We start from the raw sequence: 13,152 nt of genomic DNA on the forward strand, positions 1-13,152 counted from the left end.
AGGGAGAGGGGGATGGGCAAGAATGGGGAGGGATGTGTGACAGGAATACCCGCCATCGCCGAGTTTTAACTTAATCATATGGAATTGCTAAGGGATTCAAGGGAAGATCTTAAGCAGGGCATAACAGCAGGGCAGCGAGTTAAGTCAGTTAAGTTTATTGATCAAACAACAGTCAAGCTGCCATGGGATTGCAGTTACTACCGAGTAATTTGAAGGACCAAGGAGAAACGTATGGGGAGTAGATTAGTAGCAAAAATCCATACAATGAGATGCTCAGGAATTAAAAAGTTCGTTTAAGTAGGAGGGAATAAACTATTAAGGGAGAACAGTTCACATATCCTTAGAGTATTTTGGAGGAACATGGCATAAGTTGTCACTAGTAAGCACTTTCCACTTACTTTTAATTCTCAAAGAGACGATTAATTGGGCTAAACAAAGACCTTTTACTGCATTTATCTACTCAACTTCTACCCTTACGTTCTCCTTGAAAGTTACACTTCCACCGTTAAATACTCTCGGCGACGTAACATAATCAATAACAGTTTCCAAATTTGAAAATTTCTTCACTTTTTGGTAATCCAAATTTTCTACTGAGCTTCAGGCAATTTGAGCTTCGCATTCTTGGAAACAGCATTTTTAAATTGGAGGAGAGCATCGTAGCCTCAAAATTGGTATTAAGCCTCTAACTCAATTAATTATTTATATACTTGACTGCTTACGGGATAGAACCAAGAGAGCAAAATGATAAGCGTTGGCACTGAAGGCATTGCATCTCAGCTTGAAAAAATTTACAAATAATTCATGCAACATATTTTACTTGTAAGAATCCAATATGCAATAGTCATACCCGCTTACCTCGGGGTTTGCTTCGAAAAATATCCATGGCCTATCTAACCATAGAAATTAGCCTACGGAAATTCTTCTCTATGTGAAGGCCTATACTTTAAAGGCTGACTCAGCCGAGAAATGTACGAATATAATACTTCTGTCCAACACCTCATAATCGATAGCCTAAGCGTACACAATTTTTCAATTAATAAATACAGTAGGTCACTTATCTTTCTCGATCTCAGAACACGCATATGAATGCTAGGAGGGTTGTCGCAATGATGTGATGCATATGCAAATAAACATATCTCGCCTATCACCGGGGCCTTAACCCATCGGATAAATTATTACTATACCCAGAAAACCAACTTTCACACCCTGTATGTAAGTATTGTTAGTTTCGATTTGAGGTTACACATTTCAAAAATTAAGGCAACTGTTACTTCATTCCTGTAATTTACGCCTGCCTATTACGTACAGCGCACGGGTTAGCCATTTCTCCTCGGTGTTTCAGTGATGGTTTCCTGTGGTCGTACCATCCCTCAAAATAAAGAATTTTACCCCATTTGAATGGTCTCGAGTACGTTTCAGCGTATGAGAACACACGCCCTCGACACAATAAGAGCTGCACCGTCCCCTAAGCGCGTGATCATATTAGAATGTGTTCTTTATTTTATGGTGGGGAAACGCCGAGCGAGTGCGGGGTAAAGCGAGGGCGACGAATTGTGTCCGCTCCCGCCACGGCAACAACTCCCACCTCTCGATTGCTCGATACGCGAAGGATCGAGGCTGACGCCCCGTTCATACAGATCAATTTGAATTCCTTCGAGAAAGAACCCACCAGTCTATTGGGCCGTTTTCGTACGTATCGCTGACGTAAACTCGGTCACGCACTGCGTACGCTTACAACATACACCAATAACTCGTTTATTTTCTAGAACGATAACGTCTCCGAGGATATCTCCAAGTTTCGCTACACACATCGCTCATCGATGTACCTTGAATTATTGCCGATTTATTCATAAACTATCAATTCTTCTTCACGCCCACATGAGGAGATGGAAGAAGAAAGGATAGTAGTAATAGTACCTAGGAGGAGACATTCATAGGCAGAAATTAACTTATTGGAAAATGTAGGGCGAGGATATGGAGAGTTACAGAAGGGGAGAAACGGGCGCGCCTAACATGACAGGGAAAGACTGCCGGGAATTGAAAAGGAAAATTCACGCATAGTTAGAGCTATGACTGCATGAACATTGATTAAAGCATGAGAGAGCCAAGTGAAGTCGAGAAAGTGCATCAAGAATTAATCTATTAGGGCAGTTAGATTTGATACACAAAGAGATTTCGACGCAGAAGAGGATGGTTTAGGCCCGTCGTATTTGAAATAGGTAGACTGGTATGTAATTGAAAACTAACAAGGCAATGAAAATCGAAAATAGTCCCGAAAGACAAAATAAAAGTTCAATAAAAAAGCTCGAGTTTAGATGGGCAGGTTCGTAGCATATACGAGTATAAAGATAGGATTTCAGCCAAATAGTTTTGCCAATACAGTATAAATGTAGCATCACCGCAGTGCGCCATATTTTAATTCTATTTTAACTGATATAATTATTCTAGAGTACTAGCCGAAAACCCTCAAAACTAAAAAAAAGTTTCATTACCATCAAAATGTCCTTTCAAAGTTCAAGCTTTTATTAAATTTATCTTACTGATAAGCAACAGTAAGCTAAGATTTTTAAGAACACTTAATCAGACGAAAACTGTGACTGGACAAAAAACTACGGATACTTTGCAACCTTACATAGATAATGGGCAGAACAAAACAGAATTCTTAACAAATGAAAAACCAACGCGGATTACGGACATAGGAGTACGCATAAGATGACGCAAGGCAACGCCACTGGTAGAGTGCTTCATCCGCTGACTCACCTGCGAGGCCAAAAAAGAAAACGGTTACAATTAATGCAAGCCCTGTGTCCCCAGGCTCACTGCAATATCTGTTGTTTCAAACAAAAAATGCTATCCTCATTCAAACCGCATCGTGATGAAATTCATTTACCAACGAAAAAAAGATGGAATTGACGAGCCTACGTAGTTGTCCAACGCAAGCGACAGGGATTGTTAACCGAATATTCTAAGTTCGAGTTGTAATTATTTCAGGTCGCCCAGTTACGTATGCAGTTAATTATTCAAGATGAAGTGTGACAGAGGTTCAGAAATACTTTTTTAACGGGAGGAAATTGTTCGCATCCACTTCGCGACATCATACAACAACATTATGATTGCTTCTTGGAGAATCGATCTTTTGTATTATTCACTTTTTTCCGTTGTGTACGTTGACACACATTGTATTACTTTCTTATAGAGTTAGTCTTGCTGTTGACTCTTGCACCTCAGGTTTGTCGAGGCCGTTTGAACATTGGGCTCATCTCATGTAGATGAATTACAATACATAGAAAATACTTATTAAAACTTCTAAGTAGTCAAACAACTTACATATTGTAAATATATAAATTTAATACTTTGCATGTAATTTTTGGAGCTAAAATTAATTAAATGGAATATATCGGGCATGTCTTTCAATTGCCTAGTTAGTCTTTATCTAGCAACAGGGGAATTATGATTTAAGCAAGTGGTTAATTTACATTACAACAGTACCGTTTTTAAGGAATATTTCACGATTTAACCAAATTATTAGTCAGTTATGGTCAGTAGATGCATAGGAATAAAAACAATAAAGGGAGAAGAATAATATCGCAGACGTTTCACATTGACGATCATCGAGAAATTACTAAGTATAAGCGAATAATGTACAGCTAATTATGCAAAGTTTAATTCAGTATTAGAAAAATAAGTTGCAAGTTTCATCCTTCACTTGGTTATAATGCTTCAAACTGAGACACCTGGTATATATTTGCGGTACGTGTTCAGTGAGAACTGAAATCGAAACATTGTAAACTTCTCACTATTAATAAACTTCATTAATATGTAAGAAAATTTCAATTTGTAATACCTTCCGAGATATGAAAGGGTCGTGCAAAACTGGTAAAATGAACTCGGGGGATACTGGAAAAATTCTGTCACCTATACCCGATTAAACAAGAGTTAAACTAAAACAATTTCCCATAAGTATGTATAAATTATAATGAACTTTCGAGCATTGTTATCAGAGCAAAATTTTTATCGATTCCATAAACTAATTAGCCAATCTTAAATTTTATCCGAGGTGCAGCATCGTCAGTTCCAAGGAAGAATAGATCCTTGTGACCATAGATATATATACATTTTTATAGTCATTACTGTCATGAAGTGGCCAAAACAAATAAGCGTATTTATCTTTTGCTGAACTTATACCAACATGAATGTAACGTTGCGAGGATAGTGTTCACAACTGTAGAATACTTCAAATGTGATTGTGGGAATTAAAATAAAAAGGAAACCTCGAAAATGTGGCTCAAGTAACTAAACTATCTACTATACGAAAATATAGATATCATGAAATTGCAAATTTTGCGCGTAGATTGTTTCTGTTAACTATTCCAAATTATTGTTTACCTCAACCGCTAAAAATTATCAAAAGAATAGTAACAAAAATCCTAAATAATTCAATGCGTTGGAATATAACGCAATTGTCTAATACACTTACTAATAGGGAAGTTCATAATAATATGAACTGGAGATAAATAATACTGATGGAAAAGATTGTCTCCACACTCCCGGTTGCATGCGTACATTAATTCTAGTTTAAAATGAGAGAGAAATACTGCAGAGGCAGAGAAAAAGAGGGAGGCGCAAGTTGTTTTTGCTCCTATCTAAGAACTGAGAAGATGGCAGATTTCTCCTGAAGAACGGATCAATTTCGCGTCCAGGAATGACTGTGTGATGCCTGAATCAAGTCATGTGGAATGCTAGCTTCCGAAGAATATTCTGACAGGGAGAAAGGAACGCCTCGATTGAAGTGTTGGGAATTTCGAAAATTTACCAGCGAGCGTTGGTTGAAATGTTCCGCTCCGCAGGCAATTCACGTCGAGTTAGAAGGGCTTTCGGTCATTGGGGAAAGACAAGACAGTAAAAAGATTTTTCCGAATTAGCGAAAAACTCAAGACAACCGTTTCGATTCACTGGACAAATCGGCATATAAAAGAAACGCCAACGAAAGGCAAATACCTATTCGTCAAGTCCCACTTAACGAATTCTCGTTATGGACGCTTTGACTTCTCAAACCACATTCAAATATTTATGAGCGTTCTTCGTCCAGGCTAAGTCAAATAGCTATCGAAAGTCATGAGAGGCAAGAGCGTCGAGACTTCACGATGGGGTGCAGAATTGGTATCGTCAAAATGTTACAAATCAAAATTGAATTACAAAATTGTATAAATTCTATTCGACATTATTATATTCGTTTACCTACTACATTTCATCGGACAATCTGTGGGCATTCGCGGGACGAATTTCTGTCAACATACCCTTTTAATGTCTCTACTCACTAATAGTAAACCTTAAAATTTTAAATGCCTCAATTTTTAGCGTTCGTTACAGTTAACCAGGAGTTCCTTTTACGGCGGCACTTGAAAATCTTTCATCCCTAAGGGTTAATAATAAGAAGGTCCATAAGTTGCATTGACACATAAGCCACGAGGTCAATCTCAGCCTCTGTGTAAGCAGGAATGAGAAATTTAAGCCGGTTTTTCACAAAAGCATTTTCGTGCAGTAAAAAAGTTTTAGTATCTGTGCATGGTCCGTATTTTCTGTGCGGGGGTTGCCCTGCTCGAGAGCTCATCGTGGGCAAGATGGTGCAGTACACGGAGGCCGTAAACTTCCTTCAAAAAAAAATTCCGGCTTCCAACAAGGGCTCTGCTACAGTGCTATGCAGTCGTGAGAAGAAATACCTTTAACGGTATCTATACCTTCAGAGTGGTTTCCTTCACGAAAGTTCAATGGAATTTTACCTCCCCCCCTCCCAAAGAGGCAGCAGCCATTACTAACAAGAGCGTGTTCGAAGGAGGCCCCGAAATGCTGAGTAACGCAGGATCAGACTTATTTGAAATCCGTAAAACTGACGGAGGTGAACACAATTTGGAGCCAACGATACTGCAATGAAACTTCTTCCCGAAGGCTGTCCGTAATGCTGGCTGAAGGCTGCTCGACGGGAAATAAATTTATTCCAAGTGCGTTTAATTCGTTCAATAAAATACCATCAGCAGATACTGTCACGCGATTTCGTATTTTCTAACAAAAGCTTACAGGAAAGTTGACGATTCAAATCATTAATTCCATAGTTTCTAAAACATTTTAATAGTGCCTCAATTTCAATTTAGCCTTAAAACCGATAGGTGAGATACTTTTTTTTGATAGCTCTTTGTTGTTTTGAATTGTTTTACCAATGCTCCCGTTATCCTGCATCGTAGTGTTTAATTTTCAAACTTTTTTAACGATGACCTTCATTTTATCACTCAATACCATTAGTTCACCTTCAGCTCAGTTACCTGGCAGGCTTTGGACAAATTTTCATAACGATGGTAAATCTCCCAATTTTCTTATATTCAAATCAAAATAGATAGTGAAACAACAGGGTTTTATGTGGAAAGAAGTTACTTCATTCATATTACGATTTTGGTTGGAGAAGTTGATTACGACCAGAAGTCAATCCAATGAGAATTCTAGTCAAACTAACATTCAGTGGGCGCTGGAAAATTATTGCTGCCCAGCGTTAACCGGCTGATCGGAAAAAATAAAAGGATGTGGTGGGCGCGACACAATTCGCCGGCGACGGGCCGCTCAATTGCTTTAAAAATTGAGCCTTGCGGCGTGAACTAGATGAAACATGCTGGGAGTGGTCGAGAAATCATAAAGAAGTGGGGCAGTAATAGGCACATAACATCGGGGCTTGTTTAGGACAAGCGCGCTTATCTGGGGTGAGATAAGAGACTAAAGCGGAACTGGCGAATGCCGTTTTCGTCAGGCATCCTTCAGAGTATTGTATGCATCCCCTTCATTCTAATACAGATAAAATGACTTTCGAATTCTTAATTATTCTTCCAAATTAAATTCCTAGAAACAATGCTTACCAAAATTCCTTCCCGATGGTTCACAATTTATTTAGCACTGCCCTAAGGAGTAAACATTTGAGTGAAAAAATATTTTTCTACACTGCTTCTAAAAACAAGTATGCTCGATACACGGGTTCACGGAATAAATCCGCACTTTCTCTTTTCCTTAAGAGTTGAAAGGAGGGAAAGTGTGTTGAGGTAAGCGCTTGAAGTATATGCACTTAAATGTATATTTACCAATATGCTGCACATAGTCGAATTCTATAATTTGCTAAATCAAAATAATTCCAAGCAGTTAAGTAGAACGCAAGATATAACTTCTTGAGATAGCAATATTACGAGATAAAAAACATTCATTCAGGGGAGGAGCCACAACGGAACGTCTAATGCAGACCCTTTAATATACTTATAGAGTCTAGGGCACCGGCGTTAGCGAGCCCTGTGTTGCGAACATTAGTACGCTAGTAAGACAAAACAGCAGCAATGGTTAAATATTTAATAACTTAATATTTTTTACAAAATATCAGGATCACGATGGATTAATAATTCGGATGGGAACAAGCGCCACGGTGACCTCATTCCATAAATGAAAAAGTTCCGCGCTTCGAATTTAAACTCGTGAACACTAAAATTTGGAATTCAGAAGCAAAAATGATCGCCTAACGATGACTCAAGTGTAAATATTCTCTCTGCTTACAACCGGATGTGCTTGAGAAATTACTTTTAACTGTAAGCGTTTAAGAGTTGATCGTGACTTGCGAAATGTAAAGTAGTCAGGGTTATGTGGGATTTGCTATTCAATATTGAGACAAAAATACGTAAAAAAGCATTCTCCCTTTATCCTATGACCTCGTGGTGCATGACCTCGCAATTTTCAAATGTGCTTGTAATGGATACAAGGATAAAGGTCGAAGATTGTTCCGCAATAATGAAAAATATTATTAAATATACTCCATAGAAAACTTTGTGCCTATCAAGCTGCAATGATAAAATTTCCCAGAGCCTCGTCTTCCTAGATGCATTCGAGCTAGTTCGGTGGATGGTTGTGGGGATGAGCAAAAAAAACTGAGCAAAAGTCATGCTTAAGTAACAAGTTAATCAAGAACACGCTATACCGGTACCGCGTATTCTCGGCAGTTTTCTACTCCATAGTTTGAACGCGTGCTAAGGAAAGCGTTCGAACTCGTGGACTGCAGTAAGTTATCCGCTTGTTGTATGATGAATTATGCACGAACTCATTCTCTACATGCATTAATAAATCATTACAGTCCAAGGACCTACATAAATGTTTTAGACAGGAAATCTACGCCGAAAAAGTGGACACGAGTAAAAAAATACGAATGTGGATTCGAATCAAAAAGAAATAATTACGAAAAAATTAGACGAACGCAAACTGTTGTAAAACTTATGATAAAAACCAAAAAAATAGCACAAATTGTAAGAAAAGAACGATATACTCTTCGCATGACAACAGTCCAAAAAATGACTTACCCAGACTTAGACGCATTAGTAGAACGGATGGAATGAATTCTTAACTTATGGGCAATGTCCTTTAGCTCCTGGATTACTTTGGCCTCCGGTTTGTGATACAAGTCAACCATTTCTTTAGGTATTTCGCACTGACGGAGTATCACGGACGTTCCACTAACCCGTACACAGCAGAGTGAGAACCAACAAGTACCCCAATGCCGGTTTTCTTGGAAGGACCGGGATGAAACATCGATTATAGTGACACCTATCTTTCTTCGAAACCACAAAAAGCGCTCAACATGGACGCGCACAATTTAAATCTAATAATCTGTAAACTATACTGGGTTATTTCTTGTTAAAAACTATGCCTGCAATTAAATCTATACTTTTACATTACTGAGAAATAAGATTGTCGCGAGGAAACATATTTCAAGGGATAAATACTTCGATGATCTCCACGTTTCCAAATGTTCACGGGATAAGCCGAAATCATGTATCTTTAAACACATTTTTAATACTTAATTTGAACTATATGAATAAATGATTAATTTTGAAACTCTACTCTGATTTTTTATTTAATACGCAAGAGAATTTTGATGCCATTTCCGCAGCAGTTAAATACTTCAACAAAAGAAAGCAAATTTTGTAACACCTTTTGATCTTCAGAAAAAAGATGATCTAATCGATAATCAGTCTTCAATGTATTAAGACAAGTTATTAACAACCATCATGTGCTCATCATCCGAGGAAATGATATAAAATGTATGCAAATTAGTCCAGTCCTAAGGAAAAACAGAACTCCTAGCAAAAACTATATTACTTCATTTCATTGCACTTCAAAGGCGACGTTTGTGCGTGGATTCATCCTAGTCCTAAAATATATCTGCCTCAATAATTACTATGAATATGTTACTTTTTTAATCAATTTTATTTTTAAAGCATTTAAAAAGGTGAACTCATGATGTTTTCTTTTTTGTCCTGAGTCTTAGCAGTATTATATCATTGATTAAATTATCTTATAAAGTTAATTCTATTAGCACATATTTCTTTTAAATAGTTCAGGGCATATTCTATATATTTTGAAGCAATTTTAAATCGTATGCACTTGTCATCATGTGCCCTTCCATCGTATGCGCATGGAAAGGAATGTGTACGCGGGTATCAAACACAATCAGCTCACAATCACATGTTGGACCCTGCTTCCAAAATATATCACGAGAAGTGATTTTATGTACTAGCATTTTATGTAGAACCAAGGAGATGCATAGAAATTTTGTAAAATCATATCAATTAACCCCCTTAAATTTTCCTAATGAAGTAATGCAAAAAATTGAAGATGGAGGTAAATTGCATTATTAATGTTCATATTCATAAGGATACACTTTTTCAAATTGGTTGATATTACTTCAAAAGAAGACAATCCCTTGACTTTAAGTTACGAAAAATGTTATTACTGTAACATATTAGATTTTTTCCGTTTCTAATATCACAAGGAACAACAACAGATTCAAACAACTGTCTACAACAAACTGCTGAATTGCCTTAAAATGCCTTGCAATTTCACGCGACGACTACTCACTGTAGTCCTAACATGAGATAAAAGTATCATACAGGTATTTATGTCATCAATGGATGAGGCTGAGAACTTTTTGGACCATCCTCTTACGGTACTTCATATTTTCCCTCCAAAAATTATCCTTTGTCAACGCTGCCACATTTATCATATAATGAGAGCACAATGCCTTGATGCCAAGTGTGTAGTTGAAACGTCATATGAGTAATAGTGTCGAATACCGAGGTGAAAAAATATAGTTTGCTATAGTATCTAATGACATTAATATTTGCTTTTCAACAATTCTTATATAGTCACCCTTGAGGAAAATATTTAGTCCAGGGGATTGAGCGTTGGACTGCTGACCGGAGGGTTCTGGGTCCCGGGCAAGGCACTCTGGGCACCTGCAGCTCCACCCAAGCCAAGTGATTTTTCGGGTACCAGATCTTCCTGGGAAAGCATAACTGGCACAGGGAAAGGAACTGGCCCCCCTACCCTGACGTGTAAATTTCACACGCCGTCGGGCTTAGCACTGGGTGAACTCTACCATCACCTACCAAACCGACCTTCGGGTTGTTTACTGTGTTTATGGTACATATATACAAACACATATAATCTGAATAAAAGTCTCACGGATATGAATAATAAAGCACAACAAGATAGCACTGGCGTACCAAAACAACACAAATGAAACTCACAAAAGAGAGAAATTTTCGGTGGCAACACCACCTTTCTCAAGAGTGAGAAGGAACTCCTTCTGAGTTTCATTGGTCTGTTTTTGATCGCTAGTGCTATCTTGGTGTACATTATTATTCACAGCCGTGGGCTATATATATATATATATATATATATATATATATATATATATATATATATATATATATATATATATATATATATAATTATGTGTGTGTGTGTAAAACTTGAATGGAAAAAGAAAGTCCCACGGCTGTGGACCCGGATCCCTCTTTGTTCGAATGCTGGTGAAGGCGAATGACTTTTATACTCTGAAATTGTTGCATTGTAATGCATATTAGCGGATGACACCGTCATAAAGTTGCTGACGCTGCATCCCATGCAGTTTCTTAGAATGTATATTGTGAATTCAGGATACGTAATTGGGTATGCCCTAAATGAAGGCTCATCATTAACAGATTGATATTTTACTTATTTAAATGCATGCAGAACTGCATCTGCACATTTTTTCCACATTAATTTTAAAATGTGACAAAGTATATTTTGTTATTTTTCTTTACATTTCACCCATTCTGTCTGATGGGCATTCTATCATTACCATTTAAATATGGCCGTTCATTCAGTCCAATTTCATATGAAAATTAACGAAATCTTTTAGCTGAATGAACACATACCCATTTTGGTGAGAGAAATTTCTTATTCGAAAGGAGCAATACAACAGCATCGTCCCAATTTTTCCTCAGATAAAAATTGGGAAGACAGCTCTTCGGAACACATCGGTCAAAAGGACAAAAATGGAGTAGTTGTAGTACCCATGATGGGTTCGTCGCTTCACTTGCCATTTCGGGCCTTTTCGTGGGGCGGGAGGGCTTTGGTCCGAGTTAGGCCATCTACTCGGAAAACGATAAAGTTATAACCTTTTTGACGATTCCCTTATGTTTTTCAGCGCCATAAGCTTCCTGTGGTTGATAGAGAATCTTGTTGTTGTGGATATGGTCAGTTATTGAATTTTTGTGTTGAGCAGAGCAAGTGTTTCGCCGAGATTTGGAATTTTTTTAGACATGTAGGAAAAATTGAACACACTCCGTTGTGGAAGAAACGATTGCATTACAGCTTACGTTTTGCCGTTTGTGGACAATTACGATAAGACGACATGACAGACGACATAAGTGCTCGAGGTATGTTGCTTTTAATGCTTATATCACTAATAAATATTTTTTTTAGCACGGGGTAGTCAATTACGTTTCCATAAAACTTAATTATTTTTTGCGATCACTGTACACTATTTATGTAAAAACGATCTGTTGAGCATATTTTTTGGCCTCTGTTTTAACATAATTTAGTACATATTGAATATATTTTGGTACATAATTATTAAATGATTGCAATCGGATAATACGAATTATGTAAATATATAATTTTCCAAAGCAGAAATTGGCATAGTTTTTTACTTGCGTTTTTCCCTAACTAAATATATTTTATTTTTCAAGGGAAATGTTTTTATACTCCGCAAGCAAAATATTTTTCCACCCATGTCAATAGTGGTGAGGTATCTCCGTTCTAGTTTCCGTATGTCGTTGATTAGGTATCAAGCTTGTTGCAATCCTTGAAAGTGCATAGCACCTTTAACCAATTTAATTTTTCTTGGAATAATGTTAAGGCCACCCCATGTTATTTGATCGACATTAATGCGTGTTGCTCCTTTGACTTCTCACACATTTCTGCATGGCCAAATTCCGTCACTGCAAATTGAATCTCATGAAGGGTGCAATTTATTATCTTCCCACCTTTCTTTTAGCACCACAATGAAAATGCACATATTTTACATGTTAGTATATACATATATACCCTAAATACCATTCCCTTCCACAGTAAACTCCACCAGGAAAATACTGGTAATAAATTAAAAAGGAAACCTGTTCGACCCCACAATTCTGCCCTATCCCTATTCAAGTTTTTGCCTCTTTTGAATTAATAAATTATCCTAAACATCCATTGCTGTTTTGTGCTCTTGCAGTGTTTCTTGAAGTGAGAGTTGCTTTCACCCCATCATTCATGACTTGCTCGGTTGACTCTCTTTCAAACTATTATTGGCAAATTCATTTGGCTCTCCGTTTCATATTTATTCACTTAACATGACCAAATTTGCATAGCACACTTCATATAATTCTCATTTCATTACTTCCTCATTCCTCACCTTAACGTGCATACTTTTAACACAAAAATTTCTCACGTACGCGTACCCACCACATTTAGTTGATATTCATTCTAATACAGACATTACCGACAACTCACTGCCATGTAGCAATGCAGAGAACACTTTAATGTACACTGAATTTTTTTATGTCTCGAACAAATTTTTTGTACTCTGCCAAAAACCTTTCTGCTGGAATTCACCCTCACCTATCTGTTCGTCTGTCCTGCCATCTTTATGGTATCATTTCAGCAGCTTTGCTGTTTCTCCTCACTGGGAACCATTCTTTACACTCTCCTTATCAACATGCATACCTTCACTTAAGGTGGTAATTGCATCAATTGTGATTATGTTTCCTT

The 13,152-nt window shown here is 37.4% G+C and overlaps 2 protein-coding genes across 3 annotated transcripts in view; one reads left to right on the top strand and one right to left on the bottom strand.

Annotated features, from left to right (window-relative positions):
- The window catches only part of LOC139698417 (transketolase-like), a 28,195-nt gene extending 19,615 nt beyond the window's left edge, over positions 1 to 8,580 (bottom strand). The window contains exon 1 of the mRNA XM_071597318.1: positions 8,373 to 8,580. Coding sequence (XP_071453419.1) covers positions 8,373 to 8,482 — 110 coding nt within the window. The 5' untranslated portion in view covers positions 8,483 to 8,580. The remainder of the gene's footprint in view (positions 1 to 8,372) is intronic.
- Positions 8,581 to 11,498: 2,918 nt separating this feature from the next.
- LOC139698414 (YTH domain-containing protein 1-like) overlaps positions 11,499 to 13,152 on the top strand; it is a 99,490-nt gene continuing 97,836 nt past the window's right edge. Inside the window, exon 1 of one of the 2 annotated variants that reach the window (XR_011702920.1) lies at positions 11,499 to 11,777. Coding sequence is in view for 1 of the 2 variants with exons in the window: in XM_071597314.1 (XP_071453415.1) it covers positions 11,753 to 11,777 (25 nt within the window). In the remaining variant the exon portion in view is untranslated. The remainder of the gene's footprint in view (positions 11,778 to 13,152) is intronic. The other variant, XM_071597314.1, reaches the window with a different exon arrangement.

The sequence above is a fragment of the Hetaerina americana genome, unplaced genomic scaffold, assembly GCF_022747635.1.
Source record: "Hetaerina americana unplaced genomic scaffold, ioHetAmer1.1.p SCAF_85, whole genome shotgun sequence".
Classification (NCBI taxonomy): Eukaryota; Metazoa; Arthropoda; class Insecta; order Odonata; family Calopterygidae; genus Hetaerina; species Hetaerina americana.